The sequence below is a fragment of the Zingiber officinale genome, chromosome 5A (assembly GCF_018446385.1).
Source record: "Zingiber officinale cultivar Zhangliang chromosome 5A, Zo_v1.1, whole genome shotgun sequence".
Classification (NCBI taxonomy): domain Eukaryota; kingdom Viridiplantae; phylum Streptophyta; class Magnoliopsida; order Zingiberales; family Zingiberaceae; genus Zingiber; species Zingiber officinale.
In genome coordinates, this window is record NC_055994.1 from 142,887,305 (window position 1) to 142,904,092 (window position 16,788).

A 16,788-nucleotide genomic window follows, 5' to 3' on the forward strand; every position below is an offset into this window, starting at 1 on the left:
TCCGCCACCCACCGACGAAATATATATTTCTTTTTCCATTTTCAACGGCAACGCAATATTAAATAATTCAAAAAATATATATACTTCAAAAGCACAAAGTAATATTTTTTAAAAAACATGTTTTTTTTTTAAATTTTATTCACCATGCCTTTTTAACGCTTCCTTAAACGCGTTAAAAAAAAGAAAAATAGAAGAAACCAAATCAAATTTGTTGTCGCTGACGAGGCACCACGTCAATCCCATTATCATACCGCTAACTTTAGTATAAAATATTTGCACTTATTTTATTAATTTTAAAAAAAAGTATTAATTTGTGGTTATCCATTCCACTCGTTCCCAAATGCCAATGAGACTTTCCATCCATCTCGTCTATAAATAGTCAAATGCGACCTCCTTCCATCCTCTCTCCTTCCTTCCCACCTTCTTTCTCAATAATCTCCGATCCAAATTGTTTGATTAGAATTTACAGGTTGAAATAGGTTGGGGGAGATCAAAATGGGAGCTTCATCGGTTGAACAGTACGGAGTCGGAGGATTCCGGCCTCAGGCCGCCGAAAGCCGTTTCTTGCCGCCGGCCGACGTCAAGATCGTGACCTCCGACGGCCGGAGCATCCCTGCTCATTCCAGCGTATTGGTAACTATCTGTTTATATCTCTCGAGTTCTTCGAATAAATTCCTAGTTGATTGTGAAGATCATGCGGATGATTGATTGATTGTTGATCAGGCTTCGGCGTCGCCGGTGTTGGAGCGGATGCTGGACCGGTCGCGTAAAGGCGGCGACGGCGCCGGAAGGGTCATCCACATCCTCGGCGCCCCTCACGACGCCGTCCTCGTCTTTGTTCAATGCCTTTACTCTTCCAGGTGCGACGACATCTCGATCTGTGAATAGATGAAATTTGCTGCCTTTTTTGTTAAACTAATTAATTGGATGTGCCGGTGTTGATTTAGAAGGCGCGGGGAGAGTTGGCGGAGGGAGGCGGCGGAGGAGGTGGCGCGGCAGGGGGTGGCGCTGCTGGCGCTGGCGCACGCGTACAGGGTCCGGTGGCTGAAGCAGCAGATCGAGGCGGCGGTGGCGGCGCGGTGGGTGAGCGCGGCGACGGCCGTGGACGGGCTGAAGCTGGCCAGGCTCTGCGACGCGCCGCGCCTCTTCCAGCGCTGCCTGGCAGTGGCGACCAAGGACTTCGCCACCCTGCAGCAGACCGAAGGGTGGCGCTTCCTGCAGAAGCACGACCCCGCCATGGAGCTCGAGATTCTCCAATTCGTCCATGAATCGGCGCGGGTAATTTCAATTTCGGAACAATCAATCAATCAATCAATCAATTGGATCGATTAATTTGGGATCTGATGTCGCTGGATCGGCAGAGAAGGAAGCGATGGAGGAGAGAGCGGACGCACCAAGAGATGTACATGCAGTTGGCGGAAGCCATGGACAGCCTACAGCACATCTGCACGGAGGGCTGCACCGACGTCGGGCCGCGCTGCAGCGCGCCGGCGAGCAACCCCTGCACGAGTTTTAGTACGTGCGAGGGGCTGCAGCTACTCCTCCGGCACGCTGCCGCCTGCGGCGATCGGAAGGTGACTCCCAAGGGCTGCAACCACTGCAAGAGACTGTGGCAGCTCTTTCGCCTCCACTCCTCTCTCTGCGAAGACTCTGTCTCTTGCAGACTCCCTCTCTGCAGGTACTGTGCAATCTGAAATTAAACAATCGTCAATCGAACTTATTAACGATCTATTCGTAGTTTGGTTTGATTTGGTTTGGTTTGATTTGATTAGGCAATTCAAGAAGAAGATGGAGGAGGAGAAAGAGGACAAGACGTGGAGGCGGCTGGTGGAGAAGGTGGCCACGGCTAGAGTTATGGCTACCTTGGCCAACCGGAAGGTGCCTCAGCTGGTGCAGAAATCATGGGTGAGATATAGAGGAAGAAGATAGGTCGTTGAAAATTCTTGTTTGCACTCATTTGTTGATTGCTCATTCTTTTTCATATACATCAAAAAAAAAAAAATGTATGCTTAATGAATACATCTCGCTATCTCAGTTCTAATTAAGCTCCATATGAAGGTCTGTCTTTTTAATGTAAGGCCTGCCTGAAGTTTTAAGTTCATGGTCATGCACGAGGACAAGTTAGTAGTCCAAGAAAAAACTTGGTAAATTTATATGTGGTCAAAATTTTTATTCATTTTCTACAATAAAAGTTGAATTTGGGGAGACTTTCAATTCTTATGCCATGAGATTTGAAAATTATAGAGAATGTCGTGTTTTTCTTGGTTGTAGATGGTACTCGAGAATCTATCACTTTGACAAATAATCATAGTCAAATTAATGCCAAATGTAGTTTTATTGAGGTATGATAACTAATAAAAATGGGTTTTCTAGGTTGGGCAAAACTGAAAGAGCAACCCAAAAAAAAAAAAACAGTGCCATATTTTAATTTATTATCAAAGGGTTGTTGGGACTTGGGACTACGGTGATTCCCTAAGTAATGAGAGTTTGAATCTTACTAAGGACATATTAGATTTAAGAAATTTTATTATTTTATTAAAAATCTTCCTTCTTTACTAATTAATTTTAGTGAAACCTAAAATATATTTACGTTAATGTCCTTCTATTTACATTAAAAATAATTTCAAAATTTATTAGTAATTCCACAAGCGAAACAATCAATGATCTAGAGTTCGAGACTCAGCTACAGCGTATTATTATAATTTTTCTCATCATTAATTTTCTCTGGTTATTTTATATAAAAAAATATAGTTCTCTTTAGTCTCATATCTTAGAATTAACAACACTATGATCAAAGAAGCTTCTATAAATATTTTAGGCCGATGATGTTAAAAAATATACTTTTCTTAGTTTTTTTTACTAAGACAAGTATAATATTAAATTAAAATAATTTTTTGCATAAGGAAACTCGTTACAGTAGTTTGTTCCTGGCAAAGACCTAATAATTTATATATTATTATATTACACACGCAACGCGTGTACACGATCACACTAGTTTAAATTATTTGTGATGTTGGACTATCCGCCATGACTCATCTGTGCTTTCTGTTTTATCCTAACCTTTCTATTTTATCTTAATGAACAGTAAAACAATTTCGTGGGATAAGATTGATTATCAAAAAAATAATGATAAGAATAATCATAAATTAATTTAAATTGATATAGGCCTACTATATTCAATCTATATCACAACTATAATTATTATTCTTTTATAATTATTTTATAATTACTGATATTGCATATCATATTTATTATTAGTATATGTGATAAAAAAAATTTAAATACTTGGTGACTTGGGAAATTGATGAAGTTCTTAGGTAGAAAAGTCATTTTGAAAAACATAATTAAAGCTTATCAGAGACATGCAGTGGAAATAAGCTTTAGATTTTTCTAGGTAAAATTGAATAATAATTCAAATGAAGTGCAAGAATAAAATAGACAAACGAATTTAAAGTGACTCAATAAGCCTCAGGATCCTACTCCACAACCTAATGATTCATTAGGTATCACTCCTTGTTAAAATCATTATATTTTCTCCTTTCTGATACCTTTCAAAGATGAATACAACTTTTATACAATTCTAGTTTAAGTAAAATGATGTAAAGTCGGATATTTCACTATAATAAAACAATAATGACAAGTTAAATAAATTACACCAAATGAAGAATTCCAAGCTGTCTGAAATTTGAGCAGTTTAATACATACAAAATGCTTTTGAATACTAAAAATGGGTGCTTAAATTACTTGTATTGATTGCGATTGATGTTGTAGTGATGTTCTGGACGAGCAACAGAGTCTTCTATAAATAAATAATTACGAAACGTTGCATTCTTGTGGACCAACCTTGTCACTATGAATGTATATGATCAACCAGCTCGAGATAATCGATAGTTATCCATTGCGACAGTACTTATCTAAAACCAAGTTGATCTCTTTGTCATTTTATTGACTGATCCGTCTGATTAGCTGCCACATGTACCGCAACATCTGAATCAGTTTGTCGACCTTGTTATCTGATAGATCAATATTGTGATCGCGTTATCGATAAATCCAGATAAAATTTATTAATTTGAGCTTATCTTCTTACTTCGTCCTCTTATCAACAATCATTTCTTGTGGCCACATCAACACCTAATCGAGCTATTCTGGTCGACCATTGTTGTTCATGTGATCGACCAACTATGCACAACTTTTATCTGTTTGTTAGTCATTAACCTCTAGTTGACCACCTATCATCATCGGGTTAATTAACTCTGGTTAAATTTGAGTTAATAGATGGCAAACAAGCTCCTTATGAATTTGACTAAATTCTACAATTTTCTCAACTAAAAAACTATATTTTGAAATAAAACAAGTACAAAATAATATATAATTCAGTAGTAATTGAAAACTAAATTATTATTATTTTACTAATTCAAAGGCCAAATCTAATAAAATATTTTGTTATAGCTCAATTAATACTAGTGAACTGTTTAACTTTGATTTCAAAATAATTATTGATTTCTTTGTCGAGTCAATCTCCAAGATGGAAGAAACTACTCAGTCTTTTTGACCAAAAAATCATATCTTAGACTTCTTACTTTGGTTAGATACATATCATCCTTAAGAAACTAAGACTTCTTACCTTTATCAAATGTGCGATCCGCCTGACCTATTTAGGCTTTTTTGCCTTGCCAAATGTCCAATCCACCTAGCCCATTTGAATTTTCCAGCTCACCAAATGTCTGATTCCTATTTAAACATCTTGCCTTATTAAATGTCCAATCTACATGATCCATTTAGACTTCCTACACCTGTATACTTGACACATTAGATCATGTCATACATCAAAACCCCACAGATGACCAAATTTGCTCAGCACGCTTCAACCCTCAAGTCTTAGCAAGTGAGTCTCAACTTCTTTCAAATAATAGTTTCCAAGACTCATGCTAATTTGCCATTACCAGTGGAAATAATCAGTGACAAACCTGTCTAAAACACAAACCCGTGGAGAAAACGCGAGGAAGCAATGAGATTACAACTAAGAAACAACTTCGCTAACCAGCTTAACCGCGAATTAATAGTCAGATGGAGTGATCACATCATCCATCTTCAATATCATTTTCACAACCTGAGTTGCGAGCAAGATCTGCTGTTGCTTTCCTATCAGCCTCTCAAATACGTTCTGCTCCTTCATGTTATTTGTCACAACATCATTGCCATCTACACCACAATGTGGATTATTCTCCTGCGCCAACCACAGGAATGCCAAAATATTAGTCTCATTCAAATCTTACATACCCTCAAAAACAACTGACAATATAATATATGAATGTTCCGCATGTACTTTATCTATGATATCATGTATAAGCCAAATCACTAGCACGTGTGAGATTAGACATAATCAGGAAACCTAAATTACAACTAAAAAATAATCATAAGTAACGGAATTAGGCGCCAGGATAACTGTAAAAGATCAAAGAACTTCCATGCTTCTCTCTTTAAAGTATTCAGGAGGACTCAGAGAAATTGTAATCATCTCTATGTAAAATTTGATAATTCAACACCCCAGGCTAGCATTGCATGCTAAAGCATCAAACCACCCACTTCAGATCAAAAAACATAGGCATGGCATACGAGAGTAAGATGAAAGTTCACAAATTCCAAAATCAGAACAATATGAAGCTTAAGCTTACTGCTTAAGGCTTACAGCATTAATGTTATCCTTGTAGGTATGATTCTAGTGTGCCGGCAGCATCTCTTGTTATCTCACTACAGATATGTTTGCAAAGCAGATGACATTATAAGTAAAAAAGAATTATTTTCACCGTTGATATAACCACAATAAAACCTTAATAAACTACAGGCCTGCCTGTCATTAGTTGTTGTATGGAAGAAAAAATTAAAGCAGCCAAAAAATCAGTATTAGGATGCATAAAACCAACGAGGCAGTGTCGGCCACCAAAACAAAAACAGCTTATATCTACAATAGTGCCAGTTTTCCCCAAGCGAAAAGTCTAGAAACTGACTCCTGCATTGCCAATTTCTGACCTCTATTGTGAACGCCAAAGATGATGTATATTAAAGGGAAAGGTAAAAATCTAAGGTCTAAGTCACTATGTAAATGCCTTTTCCTAACCCAGTAATACTCGTAGAGAACAGGAAACAGGAATATTACACTGATATACATGTTTCTGACCAAAGAGAGGGAGAAAACTATGTAGCAGAGATCAAATTAGAACATGATAAACCCAGCTAGCCTTGGGTTGCTGCCCTATGGAATTTTTCCACCAATCACTAGGGTAAATCGGAAAGCACCCCATTTGGAGGAAAATTTTTTACAAATTCGTCATAGCTAAGGATCAAACCGCGGGTACCTAGATGATAACCTGAATATCCTACCGCTGCACCATAGCCTCGGGGCTATTCTAATGTGAACATGTTTCTTAAACAAAGTATAACCAATTTCATTTCCCTGTATTACATTTAGGAAATGTGAACACTTAGCGAGCACTCAGCAGTATAGCATCAGTGGGTGAAGATTACCTTAATTTGTTGAGATTTAACTACTGTAAGAGTATCCAGGCCCGGCTCAAGGCATAGGCCTAGGGCCCCAATTTTATTGGGGCCCATTGATTAATTAATTAAAAATATTGAAAAAATTAAATTAGCATCATTAATATTAATTAATTATAAATATCTTGCTAATTTATTAATGACACCTTCAATTAATTCATTATTCCACTTCCTATTTATACCTTGTACTTATCTTTATTTCCTCATTAATTGCCTACCATAATTTTATATGAGATTTTATTCCGCGTTAAATATAATTCATTTTTAAATTGACATATTTCTTTCTTTTTTTTATTATTACTCTGATTCTCATTTTATTTTGCAATTAGTAATACTATTCTTATAAAACCCAATGAATTCTTTTCTCCTCAATATTTCTTAAAAATCCTAATAGTTCTCTCGTGCATTGTACCCTTTTCTTTTTTCATCAGCGATTTTGCATGTTTCTCCTTCTCTTCCTTTACCGATAATATTTCTTCTTCGCTCTTTCTTTTTATTTCTCGATAATAATATGAATTAGAGATTTTTTTTATCATAAAATACAAAGTAAAATGTATTTGCAAAAATAAATTTTTTAAAATTAAAATTAATAAAGTCTATTTGACATTCTAACTAAAAAGATTAAATAATTTAATAATTTTATTAATAAAAAATAAAATTATTATCAAAATACCCGTCAAAAAACTAAATTTTATATCAAAAATTAGTTTTTTTTTAAAAAATAATATTTAATTCTTTTTAATAACTAATTTTAAAAATATTTTTTTAAAATTATTATTTTCGGTCCCAAATCTAAATGAAAAATGATAAAAAAAATTAAAAATATATTAAAAAAAAATTGTTTTTTAAGTTTTTTGCCTAGGGCCTCAAGGAATCTTGAGACAGCCGTGAGAGTATCAATAGGTGGGAGACCACTATTCTCTGCAAGAGCCATTGTGATAGCATCTAAAGCTTCAGCAAAGGACCTGATAGCATACTGAAGCAAGAAACAAAAGGAGCAATTTCAGGTTTGGTGTTTAAATAACTGACTGACAGTGACTCAGAAGTTTAGATCTTTGCACCTGCTCAACCCCTGGAAATTTTTCTGCAGTAGCTTCCACTGCAATTGAACAAGATATTTCAGCAGAACTACCGCCATAAACAATAGAATTGTTGCAGATCAGATTCCTCGCCACACACAGTGCATCATGAAGACTACGCTTTGTTTCCTCTATCATCATTCTGTTACCTGCAGTAGTGAGATTAAAGAATCACATATATAATAATTCCCCTACTTCATATTGTTACCAAAATGGTATAATTTATGGGACGCATCTCGGTCAAATGTAAGATTTTAAAGGGGCCTTCCATGCTACAGGCTATTGGCTCGCTGCCAAGGGCATAAGCAGGCACCTAGACAATCAATACTAAAATATTAAAATAAAAAGGAAAATAAATTAAAATAAAGATGATGATACATGATAATATTACTAATCAATCAAAATAAAATTTAAAATCACAAATAAACTGCTTATAATTGAGAAGTATTACAAACAAAATCAATGAAGCATTATATATTTCACATTGTAACAAAAAAAAATCACACCTAAATTAAAAAATATCGATCAAAATTCGAAAAACAAATAGCTAATTTATAATTAGTGTTATGCTATAATATTAAAATATAAATAAGATAGCTATGTTAAATGAACAAACTTACATTTTTTTTCTTAGACTTGTGTGGCCCACTTTGGCTGTCTAAACTAAGTTGCCTAGGCCAGTTTTTAAAGGACTCACCTAACGAAGGCTGACTAAGTTGCCCTTTGGCGAAGCCACCTAGGCAACCGCCCAGATGGACTTTTAAAACTGATTCAATAAGAAGCATACATATACATAAATTCGCATGGGAAACAGATTCGATCAAAGATGGAACTTGGAAGAAGCACAATTAGTAGTAATCAGATAAAGATGTAACGTTAGAGCATCCATATCAATTTTCCTATCCAAAATATATAATTTAAAGTTAAAAAAGTTATTTCATTAAATTTAGATATCCACTTTTCAATACACCAAATATCAACTTCCCTATTTCTTCTCTCTCCTCTATAATGTTTAGGGAATAAAATCCATTCACTAAATTTAGAGAAGTACTATTCATAAATGCATAATTTAGAAAATGGATAGGATAACTGATGTAAAGATATTTTAGCTATCCTATCTAAAATTTAGGATAAAATCTTTAAATAGGACATCTGATGTGGATGCTCTTACAATTCATGAATCAATTTTATCTCTACTGACTCACTAACTTTCACAAAGTTACCTACTCTATTTCTCTCCTCTCTCCCAGAATAATTAAAAGTGTACTCAGTGTCTTTATCTAGTATGTCAAAACAAGGATAAGCATGCTTTTACATTTTACTAAAGGACTTCCAATCATATAATCTATGTGGTCTTGTGATCATACAGGTATAAATCTCCAGAACAGTTATCATCCTAAGCTCAATAGACCCCTAACCCAATCATCCAGTCCCAAGCATCTAAAACCTTTTGCTAATATTTTGCAACACTATTCACAGTTTGGAGATTCTCATTCATCAAATAAGCATATTGCAAAGTGCCAGATCCAATGAAAAGATGATGAATGGGCAGACGAATATTTTTATAAGTTATTGTTTTGTCTGTTCATTTGCTTAAATGGATCACTGAAATGATCCGTCCATTTACATAATCAATTGCAATGTTAAGTCAAAGAATGGATTAACAAAATTGGAAAAAAAAATAATAATAATATCCTCCACTCTGTAACTCCTTTCCTCTCTTATCTCACATTCCATTTGGTCAACCTTCAAACCTACCCTTATTCCAATTGTAAGAAAGACAAAGATCTCAAATTAGACATGGAAAGCAACCATTTGAGCTATACAAATGAATTAGAAAGGAGCCATCTGAAACAGAAAGCATATGAAAATATATTATGTTGATTAGCAGCCTTGGATTATGCTCATTCTGGCTGCTAGTTCTGAGCCTAAAAGAGATTCCCTGCCCACTAGCTTGAATAATATAGTTTCTCGAACTAACTTTATGAGAATAATGATAAGTCAAGGTACATTGAGGCATGTTTATCATGCCTTCCTTAGAAAGAAAGAATGCCCAGGCCACTGAGGGTCTATAGGGATACCAAGCACAAAAAAAACTAATGATGGGGTCCCAAAGGCCAATATTCTAAGATTGTGAATATCATGTAGGAAGAGGCGTTTTCCCTCCCTTATGTGAGGCCAGATCCCCTGATCCACAAAAAAGTAGACTAGGGGATGGACTATTTGCAATTGCGACTGAATCGTGGTCGCGATCCGACCGCAATTAATTATGATCCCTCTCTGGATTTACCGTCCCCAGGTTATAATTTGGATCGGGAGGATGGTTGGAGGCCGCCTCCCACTCAGCGCTTGGTAGCCTGGCCACTTGCCCATTGTCGGCGGCCTCCGGCCACCCGCTCCGACCTATACTATAATATGAGGGGACGGTGAACCCAGAGAGGCATCACAACCAATTGCGACCGGATCGCGACCATGATCCGATCGTAATTGCAAGTGGTCCATCCCCTGGTCCACTTTTTTTAGATCAGATCTCCCCTTATGTGCACCTATGGATAAACTATGGGGAAAAAATTAACTCCTAAAGGAGCATGTTTTGTATGACCTGAGTGAATTCCAATTTTTCTCAAAGTCAGATCAGCATGCAGCATATTCAGGCTATATACCTCTGTTTCTAAAACCTTAGCAGCTGATAGCTTCAAACAGCCTATCAATTAAGGTCGCCTTCTGCAGAAAGCAGTTAAAAGTGAAAAACGCTTCCCTGAACCAGCAGGGAGAAGGAATCTAAAGACAATCTTCAGTTTGCCAAATTATTAGGGGCTCCGACAGAAGCCCGTCTTAAACACTTCCCTGACTACCAACCAGATAGGAATCCATAGCTAATGGTTTTCCTTAAGGAGCCAAATTGGGAGATTAATCTTCCCCATTGTAAGATACAGGGCCTTGTACATCAATCAAAGTGAGATTTCTTTTTGGTATGAATATATGGCTCTAATGAACCCACATTGGAGTTCATAAAATCACCTGACCATTCAATCCTATGGCAATAGAGATAATATATATTTTGGATTCCTTATTGCCCATTGCCATCAAATTGAAAAGAACTTGGTTACCTAATATCTATGGATAAGCACATTTACATGTACAAGTCATGCTAGAATAGAATCTTATTAGAAATAGGAGTATATGGACTTAATCAAATCAATATGGAATTTTAATGTCAAGCTTGACCTAACTAGATCATTGATACTCAGACTCTTTATCTATCATCTCCATACTCATGTGGCATACTTGACACACTCTAAGTGACATTTAATACATCTATTGATCAGACGTAAAAGATTCTAGAGATGGCCTGCCACTCGAAAACTGACACTCTAAGTGACATTTAATATTTATATTGGTTAAATGTAAAAAAAATATCTAGAAATAGCTATGTAAGACATTCGAAGTCAGATATTCGTATGCAAGTTCGAGGAATATAGAACTAAAATGGATAGTCAGGCAATTCAAATTAAGAAGATAACTTCGATGCCTTTGGTTAATCAAAATTCGAGCCATGAGGCTCTACCCACTTATTCACTAGACCAAGCTATAAATTTAAATTTGTTTTATCGATTCCCCTTCCAAGACGCATTGCAAGAATTAGGTGAGGATACTCAAAATTCCATTCTCATTTTAATTTGAAAATTTTAAATTGGATTAAAAATTGAATTTACTTTTTATAGTTCTTAAATTTTATTTTTTTTAAAGTACAATATATTGTTTTTTCATTCACTACACTTGAAGATTGGTCCTTTCCTTATAGGATCTACCAATAGTCAGGAAAAGAGGGAACTTGTGAAGAAGGGAAAAAGCATTTTAGCAATCTCCTCTCTTTCTGAGCCTTACTATATTCTTTTGTTAAGTAAATATCCGCAGGTTTGTCAAGGGCATAAATACACATAATGCCCAATCTGATACTGGGTTTTCAATTTATGTAATCAATAAATGCCTAAGCTTTTGTTAGGTCTTAAGTACACCCCTTGGCTCTTCTTTTGTTTGTTAACGAAATGTTAGCTTTCCTCAACGCATGCAGATTTGATCCCCGACTCCACTATGGTTTGCACCTTATTGGCTATTCAGCATATTTTTTTGAATCTGATACCAACACAATCCCCGACTCCAGTACAACTTTCTCTTTAATGCCTTTTAACCAATAGGACATTGTAGAGCAGTTTTTGCTAAAACTCAAGCACTTTCGTAAAAGCTTTCTTCTAATATGAAACTTTTAAGCATTCAAAAATGCATGTTATTCCAATAAGATTGCACTATAAGAGATTGCTTCATCCAAAGTGGATGGCTTTGTTTAGTACAATCCAATTTTCTGGATGAAAAGGCATTAGATATTCCATCTTCTAAAACCAACACTTAAGGCCTAGTTCCTTGGGGAAATGGTCAGTTAAAAGGATGGCTATACAGAAAAGTAAAGCTGAAGGATGGATATATAAAAAAAGTTGGAAAGCTAACGGGGAGGATGACAAGAAAATATTCATTGAGTTGTCTCTTTGAATGATTGTAAATGAAGAGGGTGGATCACTTTTATATGATCACAAGTGGTAATTAGTCTACCATTTGATTTTGGGTGGATGAGTTCCACAAATATATAATGGTTTTAAATCTCCTATTGTGACAGGCAGCACGGTCAAAATATATCATTCCAATAAATTACTAAAACTTAATACCACGCATTGTTATCTCAATAATGTCAATGAGAACTGTGTCGTTCTAACTATCGACTCTCTTTTACATGCTGATCCTGTCCGAATGCTGAATCAATGGACGCTGGGCACGTGGCGCTCCCCAGTTGCTGACGTGGATCTTCGACTGGTTGCACGACCCTCCGGCGAACCTGCACAGAAGTCGGGCCGGGAAGGGGTTCCCAGCGGCGACCCTCCGACGCTCAAGTCAGGCAAGCAAGTAGTGAAAAAAGTGGCTCCAAAGGTGTCCAACGCGTACCTCCGGCGAAATATAAGGCTCTTTATATAGAGCGGTGAAAGAGCTCCTGCACGTCCACCGAGGCGCATACGTGTCCGCAGCCCCTACCTCGGTATGTGTCTGTCAGAAAGCTTACCTGACGCCATACTGCTACAGTCCAAGTACGTCTTCGATGGGACAACAGAACACCTCGTTGTCAGACTTGGAGTATGGCCTAGCCATAGGACTTGACAGCTGTCATAAGATGTTCTTGTCCTTCTTTACCGACCACAGGCTGGGGCGTCCGTCCGGCCGGCGGGACGAGGCGTCCGGCCGGCCAGCATTCCTCTTACGCCTGGCCGGACGACCCTTACATCACGTCTGGCCTTCCCTCTTCATCGGCATGCTGGGGAGATCTTCGGTAAGATGTTATATAGGGACTACTAGCAGTATGTTACATTGTCTTCGGACGATCATGACGTCCGATCGGCCCTTCGTTACTGTTCAATCGAGCGCCGGAACCCCAATCCCTGTCAGGGTGCCTTTTTATTATCGGATGTTCATCGGTCGGCCGGTCGGGAGGCCGACTCATCCTTCTCCCGGTCGACCGGTCGGTCTGCCCTTTTCTCATGAGTCCGGTCGGCTCACCCTTCTCCGATGGACCACCTGGCCCTTTGACTTCCACGTGGCGTTGACCCCTCGCTATGGGGTCCCGTGTTCTAACCGCCGGATCACTTGTCTCTCTCGATTTTTAACGTCGGAGCTCGACGGTCTTCCGCTCGGACGTTTATAGACGCCCGAGCGGAAGACCGTCGAGCTCTGACGTTAAATATCGAGAGACGAGCCGGCATCTATAAACCCCCGAGCGGAAGACCGTCGAGCTCCGACGTTAAATATCGAGAGACGAGCCGACGTCTATAAACGTCCGAGCGGAAGACCGTCGAGCTCCGACGTTAAAAATCGAGAGACAAGCCGGCGTCTATAAACGCTCCGAGCGGAAGGCCGTCGAGCTCCGACGTTAAAAATCGAGAGACGAGCCGGCGTCTATAAACGCTCCGAGCGGAAGACCGTCGAGCTCCGACGTTAAAAATCGAGAGACGAGCCGGCGTCTATAAACGCTCCGAGCGGACGACCGTCGAGCTCCGGCGTTAAATATCGAGAGACGAGCCGGCATCTATAAACGCTCCGAGCGGACGACCGTCGAGCTCCGACGTTAAATATCGAGAGACGAGCCGGCGTCTATAAACGCTCCGAGCGGAAGGCCGTCGAGCTCCGACGTTAAAAATCGAGAGACGAGTCGGCGTCTATAAACGCTCCGAGCGGAAGGCCGTCGAGCTCCGACGTTAAAAATCGAGAGACGAGCCGGCGTCTATAAACGCTCCGAGCGGAAGGCCGTCGAGCTCCGACGTTAAAAATCGAGACGAGCCGGCGTCTATAAACTCCGGGCGGAAGACCGCCGAGCTCCGACATTAAAATCGAGAGACGAGCGGCGTTTATAAACGCCCGAGCGGAAGACCGCCGAGCTATGACGTTAAATATCGAGAGACGGCGTCTATAAACGCTCCGAGCGGACGACCGCTGAGCTCCGACGTTAAATATCGAGACGAGTCGGCGTTTATAAACGCTCCGGCGGAAGGCCGCCGAGCTCGGCGTTAAAATCGAGACAAGCCGGCGTTTATAAACGCTCCGAGCGGAAGGCCTTCGAGCTCGACGTTAAAAATCGAGACGAGCCGGCGTTTATAAACGCCCGAGCGGAAGGCCGTCGAGCCCGACGTTAAAAATCGAGACGAGCCGGCGTCTATAAACGTCCGAAGCGGAAGACCGCCGAGCCCGACGTTAAATATCGAGACGAGCCGGCGTCTATAAACCTCCGCACCGCCGAGCTCCGACGTTAAATATCGAGACGAGCCGGCGTCTATAAACCTCCGGGCGGAAGGCCGCCGAGCTCCGACGTTAAAATCGAGAGACGAGCCGCGTCTATAAACTCCGGGCGGAAGACCGTCGAGCTCCGACGTTAAATATCGAGAGACGAGCCGGCGTCTATAAACGCTCCGAGCGGAAGACCGTCGAGCTCCAACGTTAAATATCGAGAGACGAGTCGGCGTCTATAAATGCTCCGAGCGGAAGACCGTCGAGCTCCGACGTTAAATATCGAGAGACGAGCCGGCATCTATAAACGCTCCAAGCGGAAGGCCGTCGAGCTCCGACGTTAAATATCGAGAGACGAGCCGGCGTCTATAAACCCTCCGAGCGGAAGACCGTCGAGCTCCGACGTTAAAAATCGAGACGAGCCGGCGTCTATAAACCTCCCGAGCGGATAGCCATCCACGTGATACATTCCGGCGGTAAGAGCCGATCGACGACAGAGCCTGTTCTTTAAGGCCAGCATACGGTCGAGCGACTCGCTTAGCAAAAGTATGGGGAAAACCCCTTTGAGGTAAGGTGCAAAGCAAAAGATAGATAATAAGAATTAAAGATGTGAGCACGTGAACGAATGAAGTTCGCTCGCCGAGCGGCTATGCAGTCTCATGGCGAAAGACGTTTTTCGAAGACAATCGGCTTGAGCTCATGTTAGAGTATGAAGCCGAGCGGAGGAGTTTTAAAGAACACTTTAAACATGACGAAAGAAAAATTTCTTGCCAAAACAAAAGTTGTAAGAACAGAAAGATGATCTATTTACGCCAAACGCTGGGCAAACAAAAGAAGTTACAGCAAAAATAAGTTGTGCCGAATAGCAAGAGTACAAAAACATAAACACTACTCACACGTCAAAATCAAAAAGAGCATCAGGAATGGCGCCCATCACGGTAGCTAGATCCTCTGGGGGGATGGTCAGCTCGGCGGGAAGGTGGCCTTTAGCCTTCAAGTAATCCACCGCCGCCTTGATCGCCTCTTCGAAAGTGCGGGAAATCTTGTCGGTGAATTTCTCTCCGAAATCATCCGAGCGGACAAATGCCTTCCTCACTTCGTCAGAGCGGGCCGACTCCCCATCCTGATAACCTTGGAGCGCGGCTCGGGAAGCATCGTTGGCGGCATGGAGATCCTTCAAGTCTCCTTCAAATTTGAGCAGATCGGTCGAGCGGTCCTCCTTCTCGGTGGCCAGGAGGACATCCAGCTCCTTGACGCGTTGCTCTAGCCCTCTGATCTCCACCTTCATTAGGTCCATGTCATCGATGGCCTTGCGCTTCCGAGTGGTCGCCGTCTTGATCTCTTTATCCCGTTGTTTGACCACAGCTTCAAGCCGAGCGACCTCGCTCGCCAGATCGGAAGCTCGTTTCCGTTCGGCTTCCAAAAGCTTTTTGCTTTTCTCCAAAGTAGCCATGGATTGCCCTTGGTTTGCCTCCGAAAGTTTGAGTTTTTTCATTTCTTCCTCCAGCTCAGCCAGTCGATTGCTGACTGCGATCTGCTCTACCCAACTCTGCGAATAAAGGCAGTTAAGTTAAAAGCTAAAATAAAAAATATCAGTAAAGCAGAAAGGCATACCCCGGTCGCCTGCTGCAGGTTACTGTCCCCTTGCTGATTGGGGGACATGAGCGCGACGCGTACGCACGCGTCCTCCCAAACTTTGGCGAGCGGACCGGTGAGGGTGATCTGCTGTTCGGGAACCGATGGCCGATCGGCGGCCAGTAAGTATTCCTCCGAGGAAAATCTGAGGACAGTTTTAATCACCCTCGGGCCGCTCGAGTCATCTTGAGACGCAGCAGCATGGCCAGAGGACTCGCCGATCGGGACCGGACGGTCGCCCAGTCGCCTAAGACGACGTAGAGTCTGAGAGGTGGAAGGTTGCGCCTCAGTGATGGTCGGTGGCAAGTCAAGCTGAGTCGGAGTGTGCTCCGAGGAGACCGCCTCAAAAACCACCTGAGCATCATCGCTCCGCTCGGAAAGCTGCTCTCCTGGTGGAGGTTGTTGAGCGGCTTGCTCTAGCCGACGGCGTTTACAAGTCACCAAAGGTGCCTCATCAGCCGATCGGCCTTCCTCCTCGGCCTGGGCAGATGTTGTGATATTGGCTGCGGCCTCGTCAGTGGAGACGCGGGCGGCCGAAGCCTCGGGAGCAACTTGAGTTCCCTCGCTCCCTTCAGTTGTATGGCCGGTCAGGACCAGCCCCCGTTCGGCCGCTTCCTTGTCCTTCACCGCCTCAATATGGGCGGCTTTCAGCTTGAGCTTTTCGGTTGTCTTTGCATGCCACATAACTTCAGCTGCA

The 16,788-nt window shown here is 40.9% G+C and overlaps 2 protein-coding genes across 3 annotated transcripts; one reads left to right on the top strand and one right to left on the bottom strand.

Moving 5' to 3' along the window:
* Positions 1 to 460: 460 nt before the first annotated feature.
* On the top strand, positions 461 to 2,207 carry LOC121982185 (BTB/POZ and TAZ domain-containing protein 2-like). 2 transcript variants are annotated; one of them, XM_042535133.1, is made up of 5 exons: positions 461 to 633; positions 724 to 860; positions 951 to 1,278; positions 1,362 to 1,678; positions 1,773 to 2,207. In XM_042535133.1, the coding sequence occupies exons 1-5, from the start codon at positions 496 to 498 to the stop codon at positions 1,927 to 1,929; spliced, it is 1,077 nt and encodes a 358-aa protein (XP_042391067.1). In that variant the 5' UTR covers positions 461 to 495; the 3' UTR covers positions 1,930 to 2,207. The 2 variants fall into 2 exon arrangements, with proteins under 2 accessions (XP_042391067.1, XP_042391066.1); XM_042535132.1 differs by having other exon boundaries at positions 462 to 633; positions 948 to 1,278.
* A 2,656-nt stretch (positions 2,208 to 4,863) lies between these two features.
* Positions 4,864 to 7,893, bottom strand: LOC121983334 (T-complex protein 1 subunit epsilon-like). The gene is made up of 2 exons (XM_042536270.1): positions 7,617 to 7,893; positions 4,864 to 5,227 (listed from the first exon to the last, which is right to left on the bottom strand). The coding sequence occupies exons 1-2, from the start codon at positions 7,773 to 7,775 to the stop codon at positions 5,057 to 5,059; spliced, it is 330 nt and encodes a 109-aa protein (XP_042392204.1). The 5' UTR covers positions 7,776 to 7,893; the 3' UTR covers positions 4,864 to 5,056.
* Positions 7,894 to 16,788: the final 8,895 nt, after the last annotated feature.